Here is a 19,878-nt window from a genome sequence, read left to right as displayed (position 1 = left end):
ACATCTAATTCTCTCTCTCCTCCGACTAGTTAAGATGTACTGATTTTATGGCCTTCTCTTACTTTTGCCTTATTTCTTTTGATCTTTATTCTAAGAAGAGATTCTGCCATATGATGTTTCTTTTCTTGCATCTGAACTGTATGTATGTGTTCAAAAAGCACATATGAAAAGGTGAGATACCTTAATGGTATTGAGTTTCTATGGTATCTTCACAATAAATTTGTTATGTATTTATCTCGTCTTGTCTGCCAGATCTCACTTTGTGCAATGTGTGTAAAATTCGAAACTAGAAATTACTTTTACCTCTGTGCATTTTACTGACCAGTGTAATACATCACAAATTCAAACAATGGCACTGATTCCTGCTTGGACAAGAGCAGAAAATGGTTACATCTCCAAGTGGAAGAAATTTCACAGTTTGAAATCATTAGTAAATTTTAAATAAATCAATTGGAAGAATAGGATCTGGCATTAGCACCAGGCCTGGAAAGTTGACCTGCCTGCAGGAGGAGCTTAAACATCCCTGTGTTATTCTGGTAGTTCAAACATCTGGTTTCAAGCAGCTTTCCCAAAAAACCCAGGGAGAAAAAGAGAACGTCCTTTGTAAGCTACCCTTCATTCATTCTAAAATAAGGTGTGGAGATGCTTTTGCTGCAAGAATTGCCCATTCCTTGTTTACAAGAACACCGTAAAACAAGAAATGCTTCAGTAAAACTTGATCAAGAACCTACAATATTGAAAGTAATGAGTGTGGCCAAGTAAAAAGACAGTCTGGAATATTTGATGCTGTTACCACAGCCATTGTATTTTTGACTTTGAAGCATAAGCCCTCACGAAACATGAAACTTCAGTTTCTGTAGGCTTGTAAATGAAGGAACCAAGTTACCTTTCCATAGTGCTGTTAATTGCTGAGTAATACAAGGTTAAATAAAAGGGAAAACTTGATGCTTTCTCTGTAAAGGATTTCTATGGCTTGTTGGAATAGCACTTTACAATAAATATCATGAGGTTGCATTCAAAGCAGTAGTTGATCATGAGTACCCAATTTCTTTTTAAGTAAGTGTTCATAACTTACACTAACTAAAGGTATACATGGCATTGTTAATCTGTATGAAAAATCTCCATAGAGTTAAAAAAAAGAGATATTTTTATATACTAGTCTTTAGGTAAATATTTAATCTTGGGTGTGAAATGATTTCTCATATGATACCTTGGAGACATACAGGAAAAGCCATGTTGGAATCAAAAGAGGTTTTTGTTAATTCTAGTTGCTTTGTGGCTCACTCATTTGATCGTTACCAGTTCCTGGTGTTTCTGTTGTTGCTGCTTTCCGAAGGTTGGGATGGATTTGGTATCAGTCTAAAATCAACTTTTACTTGAAAGACAGTGCTTTTTATTTAACATCAATCCAACTTGTAACTTGCTCTAAAGCAATGCGCATTACAGAAGTTTAAACAGTCCTGTATGCTTCAAATACTTTCCTTTTTTCTCTAGACTGACATGTAAGTGCTCTGTGCAAAGTGCTTATTGAATTGCAGGAGGCATCTTCTGTGGACCTTTTGCAAAGCACTGGTGTTCTGTTCTGGGCAAAGTTTGTTCTCATTTGTTAAAACTTCTAAACGTGTGCGTGAATACTGGGCTGTATATTCTCAGTGTGTGTACATGCGCATGAGAGAGAAAGCGTTCAGCATTCTTGTTTTACGTGGCTGTCAGGATGGTGCGGTCACTTCTGAAAACACAGGCAGCTTCATATTCAGTGCTGTTCATTCTCCTCTGGTTTATTTCTTGCTTTTTCTATGTTTATTTTTTTTTTCCTTTAAATGCAGAGCTCTTTTTGATTATGACAAGACTAAAGATAGTGGCCTTCCAAGTCAAGGACTGAACTTCAAATTTGGCGATATCCTCCATGTCATTAATGCTTCTGATGATGAATGGTGGCAAGCACGGCAGGTAACTCCAGATGGAGAAAGTGATGAAATTGGAGTTATCCCAAGCAAACGCAGGTATGTCATGCTATTTTACTGACTTTGAGGTGTCTACTATTAAACATCTGATATGGTTAATACATATATTGCATAAGCTTCGCTCTTTGTTGGTAGTTCTGTACCACATCAGCCACTTCTTGTATTGTAGTGGGATTCTGACTAATTCCATGAGAATTTTGTCAGAATCCTATTTAGCCCTAGAAGTAGCATACTGAGGTTGATAAAGGTGGTCCAAGTCCATCTCTGTTCTCAATGTAAGCAAGTTGGGGGTTTAATAACGTTATACCATTTACATATGAAAACGTGCAAAGTAAATTTTGTTTGAATCGTGACACTGTCATGACTTTTGTGACATGATTTTACTTTTTGCCCCCTGATTTACTGAATGTAAATAATCACAAAATACTTCAATACCCTCACAGCTCATCGCTTGAGAAATAATAGCCTACTTTTCCAATACAGTCTGCCACTAGCAGGCTGCTGTTTTCTGAAGGTGCCATCACCAACAGAAGTCTGTACTGCAAAAGATACACCTATGTGTTTACCTTAAAACAAGTAGTAGCTTGGAGTTCTGCAATTTTGCTGATTTAATTTTTTTTATGTATGTTTTTGTGGTAGAGTTGAGAAAAAAGAACGGGCCCGTTTAAAGACAGTGAAATTCAATTCTAAAACAAGAGGAGATAAAGGGGTGAGTTAATGAAGTACTAATTACACCTGGCATTGTGAATGGTAACATTTTTCAGTGGTTTATCTCTGCAAACTCAGTTTCAGTTTTTAGTGAAAAGAATAAATTCTGTCAAATAGAAATAATTCTGAACACCAAAGCTGACTTTAGTAGTTAACCATTGCCAAAACACTGCAAATTGTTTGGAGAATTAGTTTAAAGCCATATATTATCATTATTACTGTAATAAGAACTGTAGATACTAATCAAGCATTCAATAGTGCCATTTCTAACAGCTGTGCAAGTGCTGTTTCTAAAGCAGTTTAGTCCTTTAGCATGGATTGTATGCCTGGACTCCCTTTTTGGGGGGAGTGGCTTACTGCCAGTTTTCACAAAGAGTAAAATGTTCCTATAAAGGTAAAAATGCACATAGAAAACAAGGAAGTAGATCTCAACAGGCTCCCTATGATAAATGAGGTTTTACACTGTCCACAGTTATGCAGACAACATAAAGCAGCTTCTTTGTTACAACTATGGAGGCAGAAGCTTTAAAGAATTTCATGCAAGGGCACAGGCCAACAACAACTCAAGGCTGTTGCCATTGCTGACCAGAACCAGTTTCTATCTCACAGCTGTTTTTTCTTGTTGCCACTCCCTATTTACACAAATACTGATGTGGCTGTGCTCAAATCATGTGAAATAACCGACAGTGAGTTCACTGCACGATGTGCAATCCCTCTCCCAGTATGTGTGATGGGAATGAGCAGTGAGAAAGCAGAGATAGGAATGTTTGTAGCAGAAACTATAGCAATTGCCTAATGGTGAAACAGCCAAGTTTTTGAGAGTCAATGAGACTTTTTTTTGCAATGGTTTGGTCGCTATGAAATTTGAGAAACAATTTCACAACCTTACAATTTCTACCATTATATAACTAGTAATTTCAAGAGTTATGTATATGTGTTTTAAATGTAAGAGCCTTCTAAAATAATAATATAGTTTTTTTTAAGATCTGAAACATACTTCAAGCTCCTGAGGAAGCTACTTCTTAAATAGTGATTGTTTTTTAATACCACTAATGCTGTAACATTTATTCACTATTACAGATCCTAAAGGTTACTTTTCGTCATTGATAACTTTGAAAATCACATATATCAAGTATTTAAAGCTTCAATAGATTATCCTCATAGTGTAGGACTTTAGACTTTAAAGACTGTCAGATCCATACATATATCAATCTGCTACATGGCAAAGGTTTCAGTGTAGTTTATTAATGAAGAAAACGTGATGGTTGTTTCTGGAAGTGTTTAAAATTAAATCAATATCTCTAGTTATTTTCTGATGAACAGTTATGGTACTTCTTTGAGGATTCACTAGGTTATTTGCAGGTTTTGTTTTGGTGTATTCATTTTTGGGTATTGGAATAAAATTTTATCAACTGACGTGGTAATTTTTAACCTGATCATTTTTTATAATTTGAGTTCAATTTTTAGAAGTCATATAAAGAAAATGGCTTAAATACTTCAGATATACTTTAGCAATTTTTCCAATGTTCCCATGTGCTTTGAAAGATAATTGCATGGTGAATTAACAATGTGTTTGAAGTAGCGTTTTGAGCACAGCGGCGCGAGTGCGCAGTCACTGTGCACTGCCAGAGCACCAGAGACCTGCATGGAAAACTGAGTGGAAAAGCAGCTACGCTTGCCATTGATACACAACTGCCATTCTTTTTCTTTAGTAACACTTCATTTTGCAGACACGCTTACACTGTTCACAATCTTTTGCTTCAGCTGTAAATGTTTTAACATTACAGTTGCTCCTTAAAGTAATTCTTCCTGCCTTTGTCACGGTGATGTTTTTCCCAGTGATTTCTCTGCACCGTGCGTGTCCTCAGGGGCTGTGTGCCGCCCTCTGTCTGTGCGATCGCGCTCATGGACAGGATGAAATACCCACTTTATACAATTCTTCAAGGTTTCTGCATTAACATCCTAAAGAATAACTCCAGTGACAGCAAACATTGAAGTCAATGTTCTCTTCATTTTAATGAAAACTAGAAAACCTGGAGCAGAAATGGTTAATTTTTTTCTTGTTTGTTCCTTTCATATGCACATTTATCTCACTTTCTGTGCTGCTTCTGTTTTAATATATTCTTGCTTATGATGCCTGTTTATGATTTGCAGTGGGCTTATGAAAAATTTAATACAATTACTATGCGTTTTCAACTAATAAGCAATTCTCTTTAGCTTTTTATAATTATGGTAGCTTTTAAAAATAATCTTTTGGCTAGTCTTTTTTATGCAAAATCAGTATAATTTATTTTCTCCTTTTTTTTGGAAATGGAGCTGACTCTGACCATTATACATGCAGTATGTGAAATTGAATATTAGTTCAATAAGATTTACTGTACAGAAAACTAAAATAATTATTGCTATGAAATGTTTCCAAAACTAAAAGAACCCGATTATCTCTTATGAAGTACAGTAAATCAGCCACTCCTTTTATTGTAGCCATACAAATTGCGGAGTCTCACCACCTCAGTTAAACTGCACCATTTTAGCTTTGTTACATTTATTTCCCCTCTTTTGCCCAAACTGAGTGACTTGTCTGGATAGAACAGTAATACAGCTGTGAGACTTCCACCTTTGGAAGTCATGCTGTTGTATATTTCAGTATACTCTGCAGAGATCTGTGGGCATATTTCTTTGTTGCCCATGTTCTGTAGGTTACGTTACTCTTTCTGATTATGAGGAATCGATTGCAATGACTTGCTGACTTGAGACAAAGCAGGTCAGGAGGACCACAACCTAAAACTTTGCCCATGCCAGCTGTAGTTCCCACAAGTGTATGCTTGGCTTGAAACCAGTTCTTTTGTCCATATGTCAGGTTGATAATTTACCAGTTCTTACACTGGCATGACAGTTTGAGTCGAACACAGACTCCAGCTAATTAAAGCTTTTATGGATTTCCTACTGAACACAGTATTGCTGTTTCCAGAGCTCAATGCCACTGATAGTGCTCCCAGGGTACCATGTGCCCCTTTAACACCTGGTCATTTTAAGTAAACCTTTTTTTAAACCAACGGTAAGGAAAATATCACTGGATGTTTCAGTATCTGATATTGCCAAGCAAGTGTGTATTAAAACAGATGGCTGGCAGGGTTGTTAATACTGTAGCAGGATGCAGCTTGTGTGGTGCACTATAGGCATTCTTCTCCGGAAGGCCAAATGCTGGTTTTATAATTGTACCAAAGAAGCTGGACCACTGTTTGCAAAAACTCTGTCCTGTTTGACCCCCAGTTGTTAGTATATTTTATTCCATACTTAATGCTGGTAGAAACGGTAATATATCTTTTTGCAACTGTATTGCAAATAATAGAGGAAGCTGAGCTCGCACTGGTGAAGATAGACAATTACTTGAAAGTTAACATGCTCTGAGTCTTCCAAATAACTGTTAATAGCATCTTTAATGTATTAGTTGAAAATATTTGGGTTTTTTTTTCTAAAGTAGTTTGAAAAAAATTGTTGTGTGGAAGTTTTATTACTTTCTGCTGCACATGGGCTTTGCTTGGCTTGGAAATAAACAGTCCCCCAGCAGGACATTGTTTCAAAACCAAGTTGAGCATTTTCTTACTTTTACTATCCTTCCCATAATAGAGGTTCTGCAAACCAAATGAAAAAACACAGGAGAAGTTTCATGTCTTGGCAAAGCTGGCAGATGATTCGCTTATGTCTAAAGATGAAAAGAAATTTCAGCTGGCTTCAAGTTAGCTGTGTTAGTTCCAGTTCTGGGCGTAATTGCAATAAAATTGTTACCTATTCATTTATACATCGAGTTTCTTTATTGACTTAGAACAGTATATTAAAGGTGCTGTAGTCACATAATGTCTTCAGGAGAAGACGTGGCAGATGTTACTAATTTCTGTGTTAATTTCACCTGTAGACATGAATGAAAACTGCATTGCTCTCCATCACCTAGCACAATAATAATTTATACTCATATGGGTAGATATGCATATGTCTATATAGGTAACGCTAGAATTTTATGTTGTAACTGAGATGCAGAAATTCTTCAGCAACACAAGCAGTTAATATAAAAAGTTGCTGAATGTGGTCCTTGGACATACAGGGTTTTTCACGTGATAACTATCTATAAATGCACCCTTGAAAAAATAATTGCCACAGTAAACGAATGAAATTAGTTTGTATCTTTTGAAAGTTAATTTTGGCATTGGGATGCAGACTTCTATAGAGCAAAGTAATTTCTTTCAGTGAACTTGCAGTGAGGTGCAGTTGCAGAAGGTTGAAACAAATACAGTTTGCTTTGGACTTTTACTGTTTGGATATTTTAGCTAGACATACGTTTTCCTTCCTTTTCCACTGTACTTAATTTTATCGCAAGAGCATTCAGTACAATGGCAGCTTTAACATCCATTTTTCTTTACCGTGTGATATGTTATTTAGTAGTTGTCACCAAAGTATTTACAGTTTTGCCTTTGCAAATGGGTAACACTGGCAGATACTTCTGGTGGGCTGTTATGGTGTCAGCTGTTTGCAAAAGCATGTGTAAAGCCTCAGTGCTGGTTTAAAATAGTGTAAGCCCTGTATTAGATAATAAAAGTGATTTAATGGGCTTGGAGTTCATTATGGTTTGGCTATCCTACAGCAGCCTAGTTTTTCCCATCTTTGTACACTCCCAGCAAGCCTAAATTTAGAAATACAGGTCAGGCCATATAGGATGCACCAGCCTGCCAGTTCTCTCTGTAGTAAGCATGTGAAATACAGAGGGTGTGAGCAAAGCCATGATCCTGATCTCTGTTTTTAATGAGCTGAGAAGATAATGTTAAACTGAAATATGCACTGCATAATGTGGTTATAGGAGTCAGCTTCCACAAAGCTGCTGGTCTCGGCCTTTGTTCACACAGACATTAGACATCCTTTGTTTTGCCCCTCCTTCTCTTCTTCAGCAGTCATTCAATGACAAGCGTAAAAAGAACCTCTTTTCCCGAAAATTTCCCTTCTACAAGAACAAGGACCAGAGTGAGCAGGAAACCAGTGATATTGACCGTAAGTACAAGGCATTCGATGGAGAGCGAAGCACATGTAGAAGGGCCTGCTAGACTGCAGTAGGGTGTTACCATGGAGACAGTTTCATGAGCTGCAACAGGCCAACAAGCTTGAGCTGCCAGTGACAAACCAATTCGAAAAAAATCTATAAAATAATTTGCTTGTTATTAAAGTGAAATTTAACCAAAGAGTACCCCAGTTTGGAATAACCTGGGTAATGCTCTTGAGTAACATCAGTGTACATAACTGGAGGAGACAACAGCCTTCCGGCGCTATCAGTGATGGTTCCTCATTCCTGGCTTGGAGGAGAGCACGTAGCCATGCAAAAAGTGTAACAGAGCTTACCAGCTTTTCACCCCAGTCCCTTTAGACTGGTGATTTGAATGTCATAACATTCTAATTTGGTTTTACTCATGAAGGGAGGTTACTTTGATTTTCATCATTGGTTGCCAGCACTGAAGTGTCTTCTCAAAAAACAGTTGCATGAGTTTGCTAATTCAGACCAGGTCTGCTACAAACTGCATTCTCTGCTGTTTGCATCACTGGTTACACTTCATGTGCCACTCAGGTCAAATCCTATAGACATACGTTCCCCTGTGATGTTCTGGGAACTGTCTCCTGTCGTAGCGCCAATTTTATATATTACTGACAATTATTTTCTTTGTGATTGTCTTTTTATTGCTTGCCCTCTGGGGACTACTCTGCAGGAGGTCCCTGACGACATGGGATCAAAAGGCCTGAGTAAGTGATCAAAATACTCCCAAGTTATTTTAACCTCCATCTGAAAAATTACTACTTTTTATTTTTAACAGATCTCATTGAGACTGGTGCTCTACTGGCATAAGGAGGTTGACGCTGAAAATGTTCCATGAGCCTTTTCTAGTTTGCAATGTTTTGGGGGGGGTTTTGCTTTCAGGAATGTGTTACTTCAAGTCCGTGTGACTATCATGTTAGAGGTTTTTCTTGTTCAGAAGCTTACCGGTGCTTACTTGTTTGTCATTAGTAGTACTGTATTTTTAAATCCAGTGATTTTTTTATGTCACTTTTATCTTGTCTTTGTATTCTTATTTATTTAAAAATAACCCATGACTTTTTCCAGTAGTAGTACAACCATTGCCATAACAGTTTAACTGGTTGCACTTTTCAATCCTCTATGTAGGTGACTGACGTTTACAGCTACTTAAACAAAAAAAACCTTTGCCTAACAAATGCCATGAGAGTTTTTCTGTCTGGCTTATTCAAACTCTTATGGTGTTTTTAGACCAGGTACGGGGGTAGCTAATAGAGGAGACATATAAGCATTAGTTGTATTTCCTGCAGAAATGTTAACTAGTTGAATGCACTAAGATTACTCTAACGGATCTAACGGTTTGCGTACATAGATACCAGCACACACTGAAGCGACAAATAAAAACCAAAAAAGCCAGCAAGACATTGCTCTCATCACAGATAATAAACACATAGATTGTTAAGTGTTTATGGAATAGTAAAATCAGTCAGTAAAGATAAGTGACTGAAGGTTGTTAAAGAAACCTTTCTTCCCAGTGCATAACTGTTACGCAGCTGTTCCTGAAATCACGTGTAAGAAGCAGTGTATTTCTATATGTGGCCTCCATCATAAAATAAAAATTCTAGTAGCTATAACATTAATTTTGCATTTCAGGGAAATTCTCAGTCTAGAGCAGAAGACCTTAGCAATCTTTATGACTTCATGGTTTAGAGCAGAAGATCATAAGCAGCCTTTATGGCTTGATGATCATACCTAATTTAGACTCTGTAATATGATCCAGAAATGCCACTAGGCAATGCTGTTATAAAAACAAATACCTTCTAGCCTGTTTTTCAGCACAGTCAGACTTTTTGAAACTGCTTTACCACACTTATTCAAGCCGTGTTGCTTGGGTCCGCAGACTGCTGCTCCTGCTGGCATCGCAGGCTTTCCATCCTCAGCAGTGTGCCCGTTAGCAGGTGATCACAACACTTGTATTCCCAGTGGACACTGTCTCCCTTTCATGTTCTGTCATGAGGCTTTTAAACTTCACTGTTGGCCTCTTCTGAGGCAACGTGGAAATTCTTTTTTCCAAGACAAGAAAACGAACTGGCAGTAGATACAGATTGCTGGTACTCACAAACATTTGGAAATATTTCTGTTTTTCCTGTACCGAAGTGAAGTGAGGGAGTTCAGTCTAGCCAGATATTTGTGGTTTAAAGATACCTGGTTCACTTTAACCAAAAACATTTTCAAAGGTTAATTAGTTTACATGTGATGACGGTAACTTTTTCTAATGTGTATTAATCACTAGAAGTAAACTTGCTTCCTAACTGTGTTCTTACCTCTAGAGTCCCCTTGATTCCTTCTCTTCAATCTTGTAGGGGAGGAACCGCACTGGATTTAGTGTATTATAAAGGCTTCTCATAACAACAGTGTGTATTATATACACACAGTTAGGTACATAATTGCAAATTTAATTGTACTTAATTTGTGTAGGTCAAACACAAGCTGCTTTATGCAGTCTTACCCTGTGGGTGTTAGTGGTTTTTATTACAAACAGACACGCTCATTGAGTGGCATAAAAATTGATTCTTTACAATAAAGTTCAGCAATATCGAAGTTCATATTTGTTCACCAGACTTGCAGAATTTTCAAGTGGCAGAATATTTCAATACCTAAAATTCTTCAATTGTGTTAATTTTTATCATAAGCAAATTTAACATAATTGCATAGCTTTAAAAAGTAAATATTAACACCTTGTAGCTACTGAAGGATTTTGATTTCTATGCAAAAGGCATCAAATTAATATAGATAGTCCAGAATAAAAGTCAGAAGCTTTTGAAAACTAAAACATGACTGAGGGGTAAAAAAAGTCTGCTTTGCACTTCAAGTAAACTACTTAATGTACCATAAGGAAGTGTCTGTTACTGAACGTGCTCCACTACATTTTCTGCAATATAGCCCAGTATTTTCTACTACAAGACTCTTAATATAATCAATAGATCGCCTACCTTGATGTTGAAATGCATAATCCCATAGGTTACCTAGAAGTTCCAGGGTTACATGTGGAGTGTGTGTTAGTGCACTTTTCGAAATCTTATGTTGATGTGCTGTTTAATGTTGGTTTTGTTTGTTTTAATTAACATCCATTCCTTTGGTATGAAAATAAGCTTGATCCTGAGAACTATGAGATGTACCTTAAAACTTTTATGTGCAGTGTGTATTGATTTCAGCATTTTGGTATCAGCATTGTCTTTCATCTGGATTATTTTGTGTCAATTTGCTTTCTTTTGGACTCATGCCATCGGTGTATGTTCCTTATTTTTTTTTCCATTATGTTGCAATTTCAGAGCATGTAACCTCTAATGCCAGCGATAGTGAAAGTAGCTACCGTAAGTGTTTTTAAGTTCTTTGTTTATTTAGAACCTTAGTTTAGTGGCTCTTTCTTTGGGTTTGTTTGTTTGTCTTTTCTGGGTATTTACATGTTAAATAAAACTCCCCAGTCACCTTCAAGTGAAATCCATGTTCCTGTGTTTGGTGGGGTACTGCAAATTCTGCTGTGTCTTTTTTTGTTTCTTTTTTGTTTTAAAAAAAAGACTAGAGAGAATAATTGCAAACCTCCTTTATGCATATTTTTGAGATATATGATTTTCTTAGTTCAGCTTGATTTGAACATGATGCAAGGTAGTTAGACCTATTAAAACCTAAATGTAAATTTAATGCTGACAAATATAATTATATGTAGTTGAGCTTAATATACTGGAAACGTAACTAAACTCTGTAATCTGTGCAATAACTATCTATGATTTTTCACAACTGATATTCAGATTTAATATGTATATACTTGTAATGAGAGAAAAGATAAGCAAACATGTATTTACCCTTGCTTTCAGCTTTCATTTATCTATTTTGTCAAGTGTGGGTGCTCAGTATGAATCGTGTTCAAACATGCGACACACGTGCGGTGCTGGAGTCAGCTGTGATAAATGAGCCCTCTAGGCACATTTTACACAAACATTGTTTCTGAAGACTGAGCTTAGACTGAGTTGACTCTTTTACTAGCCTGGGCTCCAGTGCTGTTTAGTGATTGCCCAAGCTGCCTAGAGCAGAGGAGGAAGATGAGGATGTTGATGATTTGAAGAGGAATATGAAAAGGAAAAGTCAAAGTCGGGCAGAGGGATGCTGGGTGGCTCGCTGCTCAGCTCCTGGTTGCTGCCAACCCTATAATGGGCACCTCAGAAACAGATGTTATTTATGTCAGGGTAAGAAAGAAAGCGGATCGTTAACAGCTGTATTTTTGGGGAGCTATAGATCTTCTCAGAGGTGATGATCCACAGTTTTTCTTCCAGATATTTAAACTCAAGGAGGGAATTTATACATGTAGATAAAATTCCCAGTGCTTACAATGCCAGAAGTTGTCATAGACTGTAACTGAGAGAAACTGTTTGCTGGAGGGATTCATGTTTCCCAAGAATAACACAAAATGGAGCGTGTATGGAAGTTACCTTTGCCTGTGTGACAAACGTACAAATTTGTATCATTTTTAATGGCACACCATTCAAGCTATCTAACCATGACTGGTTCTCCATAAATTTGCTGCTTCCTTCTCTTCCCCCAGCCAAGGTTTTTCTCTGAGCCTCCTTTATGTATGTTTAAAGCTCACTCTTGGTACTGCTAGTTAGTTTTTTGCTCTGTTATTACTTGAGAAGCCCTGGTATTATGATGAATGTCATAGTTTTACTTATTTGAGTATGTAATTCCAAGTACTTTTTATTAAAATTTTTTTAATTTCTTCTTACTGCTGTCTAATATGAAAGTTATCTTGATTACAGATGAGTACGGTTGTTCAAAAGGTTCATTCTATTAATATTCATTTTCCAAAATCTTGAAAAGCAGTGACAATATATACTTTTTGCCCTCAACCAGGAGACGCTTTTTACTTGTTATTATTTCTTTAGTAGTTTGCTTGACTAATTTTTGACCTTATAGCAATGTCACAAGTATCAAATATGTGAGCTGGATCCTTCATAGATGAGTCAATAGCTGGTGACACCCTTTTCCTCTCCCTAGCATAAGAGGGGTTCTGAAAGTATATACTGTCCTTTTAAAATCCATATGCATGTGTAACTATTTGAGCTGTTAAAATATACAGGTTGCATGTTTTTGTGTCTGTCTCAACATATTCCTCACTTGCAATAACTTAACTTAAAATGTTCATTCCTGTGTTGCTATAGTACAGTTTGAATGCAAATTCACTCCAAATAAGATAAATATTTCTCTTAATGAAATTATGGATTTTAGACTTAAAAGATCAATGTATTTGCTATGAAACAAAGAACAGATATATTTATATATATATATATAAATATATATAAAAGCAATAGATGAATTTATAAAAGCCTTTATCTGCCATCTATTTGTATACAACTGTGGTATAGCATTGGTCTGTTCCTTTGCCTAAGTATGGCTTATAAACTCCAAAGAGTGTTCCAAAATTACAGGATTGTATTTTATTCAGAGTTCATAGTAACATCATGTAATTTGCTGTAATGGAGTTAATTTTCAGTGACTCCATTGCAAGAAATCTTTCTTGGAGGTATCTTCTTAGACTAGAAATATTCTTTTAGAGAGATGGCAACTGAGGTATATTTCAGATGCTTTCACTAACATTTAAAAAGCCTGCAGCTGTCAAAGGCCAAAACTCAATTATTTTAGTTTCATTCACTGCTGATGTGCTTTCTAGAGCTGAGTCTTTGTTTTCGAGTTCATCTTTAAGAAATCATTAGTAAAATAACAGTTATTTAGTACTTTTTTGTTGTTGTTGTTGTTTAATTAGAGTGGTTGAAGGTGTTGAAGGAAATGCCACTTCATGATTAAGATAATGGAAGATCCTTACACCTCAACATACAGGATTGTCAGCCCTGTATAAATATAGAGAAATGTTATTGTAAATGCTGGCATCAAAATCTGGAGGGTGTCCATGCCGAAGGTGGCGTTGCCTCTAGCAGTGAATGACAGCATGCATGCATTGCATCCAGGGAAATGTGTTGAAGGGCATCTCAGCAATGCTTTAAAATTCTGCTGCTTGATGTTGGTTTGACATGCTAACATGAACCAGGAAATTATTTATACTGTATGTGTCTTATGCTTTTAAATTTTGTGCTTGGCTTATCTTTGTGATTTTTATAATTCATCATTCTTGAGAAATGTCCTTCATTGGTATCATTGTAATGCATATTACTGCAGAATGTCAGTATCATTAGAGTTCATCGAATGACTCAAATGTGTTGATTGAGAAAAAAATACATAGATATGTCTTTGCATTTACGTTTTTAGGTGGCCAAGAGGAATATGTCTTATCATATGAACCAGTCAATCAACAAGAAGGTTTGTAGATCTCAGTATAAAATAAATATAATCTGAATTACTGGAATACTTCATGTCACCTTATGTACTGAGCACCATGATAAACCTCTTCACTGTTCTGAACTTGTTACCATTATTCAAATCAATAAAACATAAAGGCATAAATTATTAAATGCAATTGCTAAATTATTTAGTGCACAATCCAAAAGTGTGCTACTTAAAATAACTTGTGTGGTTTACATTGCTTAAGGAAAATACTCTATGTTTAGCAGTTTCATCAGTGTGAACCTCAGAAGTCATCATTTTTTTCTGTTTCATATTGCTTTGGCATTCTCACTGTTCCAGTTCCTTTCTTCTGTCCCAACAAAAAGTGCAGCAGTAGATCATTTGTCTATTTTAATAAGGTTTAACTGAAATGCCTCTAAAACGTGAGTCTCCCATTTCTGCTTATATGGCCAATTTGGTTAGCAGTTGCCAAGTGATTTTTTATTTTTCCAGAAAAAAAAATAAAATTGAAGGAAATAGAAATTGATAGGGTAAAATGTTTTCTCTCACTTGCGTTTAAACTAAAATGCTTTTCACTAATTTCCAGTGGAATCCTATAATTTCCTTTTTACCTTGGTCCTGGTTTTGTTCCACTGCATATACAGAATTTTTAGTGTTCCCATTCACCACTGCAGGTGCTGGCAGTTGGTTTACATTATCTAGTACATAGCTCATATATTATAAATAACATATAAAAATTAATCTGTAAAAGAGAGATCCTTTGGAATTACTTGATACCTATTACCTGTCGGATAAGGTGGCAGTCCAAGTAAATATGCATCTTATATTTACATGATTTTTTGAGTGTCAAGATTTCATTTTTGAATTAAAGTACCAGTGAGTGGCACAGCCCAGTTGCCTTTAACAGCATTGTATACTGGAACACATGTGCCTGTATAACCTTCCACTCTGACTTGTTAGTCATTGCATATGGGCTCCATTTAGTCAGTAAGCTTCCAAAAGTAGTAAAAATTGCTGTGCAAGACTAACAGCAACTGTATTATTTATCTCATATAATTTGTAATTTTGGTAGGCTTCAAATAAAATGCAGGATGAGAAGCGCATGAGTTGAGAGGATGGAAATGATTTAGTCCCTTTTCCATGTGCTAAGTTAAGCGGAGCCTAAACTGGGGAGCTGGGGGTTTGTTACCCTCCAGTGAGCAGCTGCTGTGTGTATCCACACCACAGCATCTCACAAAATGAGAAACATCTTTTTAGCTGCCATTAGCTTCCCAGATTCTGATAGCTTAATCATTGAGTGAGAACGATAGTAATGGCAAGTGAATTAATGTCAAGGTTGAAAAGACGTCAATGAGACTTTGCAGAAACCAGTGGCTTATTAATTGCCATGTTGTAAAACTAAAAATTTTAGAGAGCCAAGTGCTTTGGCATTTAAATACATGACTGTAATTCGCTTTATGAGTCTAACACAGTATATGGGAAAGGCCTTGAAAGAACCAACACCTCATTTCTTGGATTAGGTGCACTAATACGTTCCCTGATTATATTGTCTGCATTTGTCTACTCATTCACTTCCATGGTAACTTTTCTTTATTCCTCTGGGTTTCTTAAAAAACTGTAATGACCAAAATAGATTTAAAGGTGCTTGGACTTGAGACACTACTGGGCCACCCTTAGTCTTCAAGCAAAGATATTTATTGTTAAATTAATAAGTTGACAGCTACTGGATCCCAGATATTCCTTTTATGAATATATTAGTATCTCTGAAAGGAAAAATGTTCCAAGAGTCAAATGAAAATCTATTTTATAGGTCAGTCTTCCTTTAATTTGGACTTATTTGTGCAGCTGAGATACTTGGACATTATTGTCTTCATGGTTCTTGCAGTATAATCAGATATTTTCTACTCGATCTTAATTTCCAACCAAAAGTCCTTTATAGTGTTATACAAAATGAAGCTGCTATTAAAAGATGCTATTATGTAGGGGTATTAATAGTTAGAAAATCTGTACATAGTTGAGTCTTTTTGTATGTGAGTTTTTAACTTGTGGTCTTAGAGGAAAAGAAAATCTTCTCCCAGCACAAGACTAGAATTTCACAAACTGCTGCTGCTGAAGTACCTCTTGAGAGTAAAAAGATTTTCAGATTTCCCTCTTTTGCTGTTTCATCAGAATTAAGGAGGTTACTTTGTGGATTTTTCCAAAGACTTAATAATTTCAGACTTACCTTCAGTCACTCAGGATGGTGAATTGATAGTGGGGATCCAACAGCTTGCTGTGACTATGGTAGTCATTGCTAAACATTCTTCAACAGGTTTTTATTCTCTGTAGGAGTACATATTCTTTTAGGTATTAAAACCATCAGCCGTGTGATAAAGGATATTTTGCAGAACTGTAAAAGTTACCAATGGTTTTGAAACATAACTGATGTTATTCCTTTATGTTTAATAGTCAGTTACACTCGACCTGTGATTGTTTTGGGACCCATGAAAGACAGAATAAATGATGATCTGATCTCAGAATTTCCAGACAAATTTGGCTCGTGTGTTCCGCGTAAGTCTCAGCAAATCCTATAGCAATTCTAAGTTATTTATTTCTGTTAATTTTCTTGATAGACTTATCCTCTGTATGTTGAATTTAAAAAAGTTAATATATTGTCTAAGGTTTATAGAGCTATCTTGATTGTCAGTCATCTCTTTGCTTCTGACAATTTTGTAGTGTAAATGGGAGAATATTTTTTTATATAGGGAAAAAAGTCACTGTGTTTTGTTTTTGCTTTAAAAAATACTGGTTTATATTTAAAGATACTACTAGACCAAAACGAGATTATGAGGTGGATGGACGTGATTACCATTTTGTCACTTCTCGAGAGCAAATGGAGAAGGATATTCAGGATCACAAATTCATTGAAGCTGGCCAGTACAATAATCATCTTTATGGAACAAGTGTCCAATCAGTGCGAGAAGTAGCAGAAAAGGTAAATCAGTGCCAGTTACTTTCGTTTACTGAGGTGATTATCTGACTCTGACAGGGGAAAAGAGAAGAACGGCAGAAAGCTGTTCACAACCCTCTGACTTTAGAAGGAATTTGTACAAAACTAGAAACAAAGCACATTGTCACAGTGCATTGAGGGAAGTAGTGAATCTTTGGAATAATGAAAGCATCGTGATTCAATTATGGGAAAAGGCGCAATTGTAGTTTGTTTCCTCGTATAAAAAGAGGATCGAGAAGAAATAATTGGAATTACAGGCTAATTAGCCTAGCTCACATGCAGACATCATCAACTAATTAAGAATAGTGGTGTTGGAGTCAATTAATATGATAATCCATTTGATATAGACCTGTGCAGAAGAAAACTTGTTGAATTGTTGTTCTTTGTGCCCTTCACGGATTTATCTGACAAAGGGAAACGAATGTAATAAACTCAATTTCAGAAAGACTTCCTATGTAGCTACCACTACATTTTGAACACTGACCTTACTGTTTTTATCCTGAACAGATTTTAATTAACTATTTCTTGCTAAATCTAAATATTTCTAAATTCAAACTGAAGTTTACTTGAGCTGTCTGAAGAAGAGTGGGAAGAAGGAAGCATATTTCTTAGAGTAAGATGCTTGTTTTAAAGAAAAAAATTTCTGTTAAAATGTATTGTAAATGTTCCACATGAGTTGGTTTTGTTCTACTGCTTACAAATACATGGTGCATTTCCAGTAGGCAATGTTATCTAATCTGTATGAGAAAAGAAACAGCTGTTTTCTAGGTGGCAACTCACAAGTGTGAGCACTTTCAGGCTGGACATGCAGAGGGTAAGTGTGGTTGACCCAGGTGACGCAGGAGTGTAGTTAATCCTCTGGAAAACAGTGTAGACCATTCTGGCCAAATGGCTGAGTATTGTTATTTCTGGTAATTTAATTTACTGGCATCAAAAACAGGGAGAACATGGTGAGATTCTGTGGTTCATGTGATGAAGTTTTCTTCTGCTGTCTTTCTCACCTCATGGAATAGAACCTGGCCCCATGGTACACACTGAGAAAACAAAATTACTTAAATTTGTTGAAGTAAATGAACAGTACTTTGTATGGGAGGCTGAACAAAGTTGTGAAACCATCATATGTGGTTAGATGATGGAACTATTTATTGAACAGCTTGAACATTATAAACCTGTTGGCAGTTGCTTTACCTGGTAGCACAGATACCATCCTTCAGTTCCATCCTAGACCTGAAATTGGCTGTGTTCTTTTGCCCATGTAGTGGGGTTAGTAAGGTACAAAACAACTGTGAGTCTTTTATAAACTGACATGAAGAACAAAGTACTGCCAGATGTCTCTGTGCTGTTAAATCTCTTGCACAGGCACTGTGAGGCTTTGGGTAGATGCAGCAGTTTCGAGTTCCAACCAACATGATTTTTCTGGGAAACAATGCTCTATTCTTCAGAGCTTGACTTCCAAATTGTGACAGGGCTGCCAACTGGTCAGTCTGAGGCTGCTCCCTGGATGTCGTCCTCTCTGTCTCGCTTAAGCAATGAGTCTTTTCAGTGTAAGTTGGTATTATTACTGGGATACAAAAGACGATTTCCAAGTTTTCCATTATGAATTTTGGGGCAGACACAACAGAAATGACTGCTGCTACCCCAAAACAACCAGAAACAGTATTCTTGCAGTAGCTTTAAATGGTGTTTATTTGCTTGTGCTTCCAACTGATCCCCATGTCTCTCATTTCCTTACCTGTAATGGACACAGCTGAAGATGCTTTTTGGTGTCCTTGTTCAGTTATTGTAAAAGGCACTGAGTGCTGTGCCATGTTTCTCAATCAGATGCAGTGCAAGTAAGGAACTAAAAAAAATGTAAAATACTGTTCAGGTGCACAGTGCAAAGAGCAAAATAGCTTTCCTGTATGAAAACATCATAATTATATCATTAGGTACTTGCATTTATTTTCCTTGTCTTCTAAATCTTCACTTGAAAGGAATTTCCATATCCTCTTCGGAATTACTAGCAACTTACAAATCTCTGCATTTGAGGCCACTGTTAATGCACATTCATTATTGATTTGGAATAAACTGTCACAGTTGCATTCCATAAGGTCCGGCACAGCTCTTGTGCTGGCAATCTAGTCCTTTACCCTTTGCCCAAAATCCTTTGGCACCTGCCCTAAGTTGTTGGGCCCAACACAGCAAATAGTGTATGTCTCATCCCAAAAAGGAAGCTGGACCAGGTAATGCTCTTAGTTGTCAGTTCCCAGAGCATGTGCCACCTTTTAAGAGAAACCATTTGAAAGATGTGGACAGGTTGGCACGTGTAGTAAAATACTCTGCTAGAACATGCAAACACCTTTCTTAAATGACACCAGCCAGTGTCCAGATCCATGGACTGGATCTGGGAAACAGCTGTCGTCACTTGAAATCAAGTCGATATATATTGTTCGTGTGGGAAGAACACTTCTGCCCTCTTTACGTATTCCTTAAATAAAATTTTGCAGTTTTGTTGTGCAAAAGATCAAATGTAAATGATGGTGGTGATCTCTTGATCTGCCAGGAAGCAGAACCGTGTCAGTCAGTTCAGACTGCAGTTGCTTCATTGCTCTTTAATGTGCCCTTCAGGAATCTTCTCCCAGGAGTTCAGGAAGTGCATTGTGTGATATGAGTAACCTTTGGTTTTATGGTGCTTGTGGGTTTGTACCCTGGCTCACACAGAGTTCTGCCATTCGCACTGCTCTCCTGCTAAAGAAAAAGCTTATTTTAGTCACCTGACAGTTGTTTTCTGTTGCTCTGCCCTCAGCCCTTTTGAAAATGGTGATATGTCAAATTAC

The 19,878-nt window shown here is 36.7% G+C and overlaps 1 protein-coding gene across 18 annotated transcripts in view; it reads left to right on the top strand.

The window, feature by feature from the left end:
• The window catches only part of DLG1 (discs large MAGUK scaffold protein 1), a 151,624-nt gene that overhangs the window by 125,863 nt on the left and 5,883 nt on the right, over window positions 1-19,878 (top strand). For 6 of the 18 annotated variants that reach the window (XM_071812544.1, XM_071812537.1, XM_071812532.1 and 3 more), the window contains 8 exons: window positions 1,827-2,003; window positions 2,604-2,673; window positions 7,610-7,709; window positions 11,052-11,093; window positions 12,534-12,554; window positions 14,038-14,088; window positions 16,522-16,623; window positions 16,875-17,047. In XM_071812544.1, coding sequence (XP_071668645.1) covers window positions 1,827-2,003; window positions 2,604-2,673; window positions 7,610-7,709; window positions 11,052-11,093; window positions 12,534-12,554; window positions 14,038-14,088; window positions 16,522-16,623; window positions 16,875-17,047 — 736 coding nt within the window. Of the gene's footprint in view, window positions 1-1,826; window positions 2,004-2,603; window positions 2,674-7,609; window positions 7,710-8,416; window positions 8,451-11,051; window positions 11,094-12,518; window positions 12,555-14,037; window positions 14,089-16,521; window positions 16,624-16,874; window positions 17,048-19,878 lie in introns of all 18 variants that reach the window. The other 12 variants (XM_071812543.1, XM_065845092.2, XM_065845096.2 and 9 more) reach the window with 7 other exon arrangements.

This window comes from Patagioenas fasciata, chromosome 9, assembly GCF_037038585.1.
Source record: "Patagioenas fasciata isolate bPatFas1 chromosome 9, bPatFas1.hap1, whole genome shotgun sequence".
NCBI lineage: Eukaryota > Metazoa > Chordata > Aves > Columbiformes > Columbidae > Patagioenas > Patagioenas fasciata.
The sequence above is the reverse complement of the archived record's forward strand: the minus strand, read 5'-3'. Positions and strand labels throughout refer to the sequence as shown.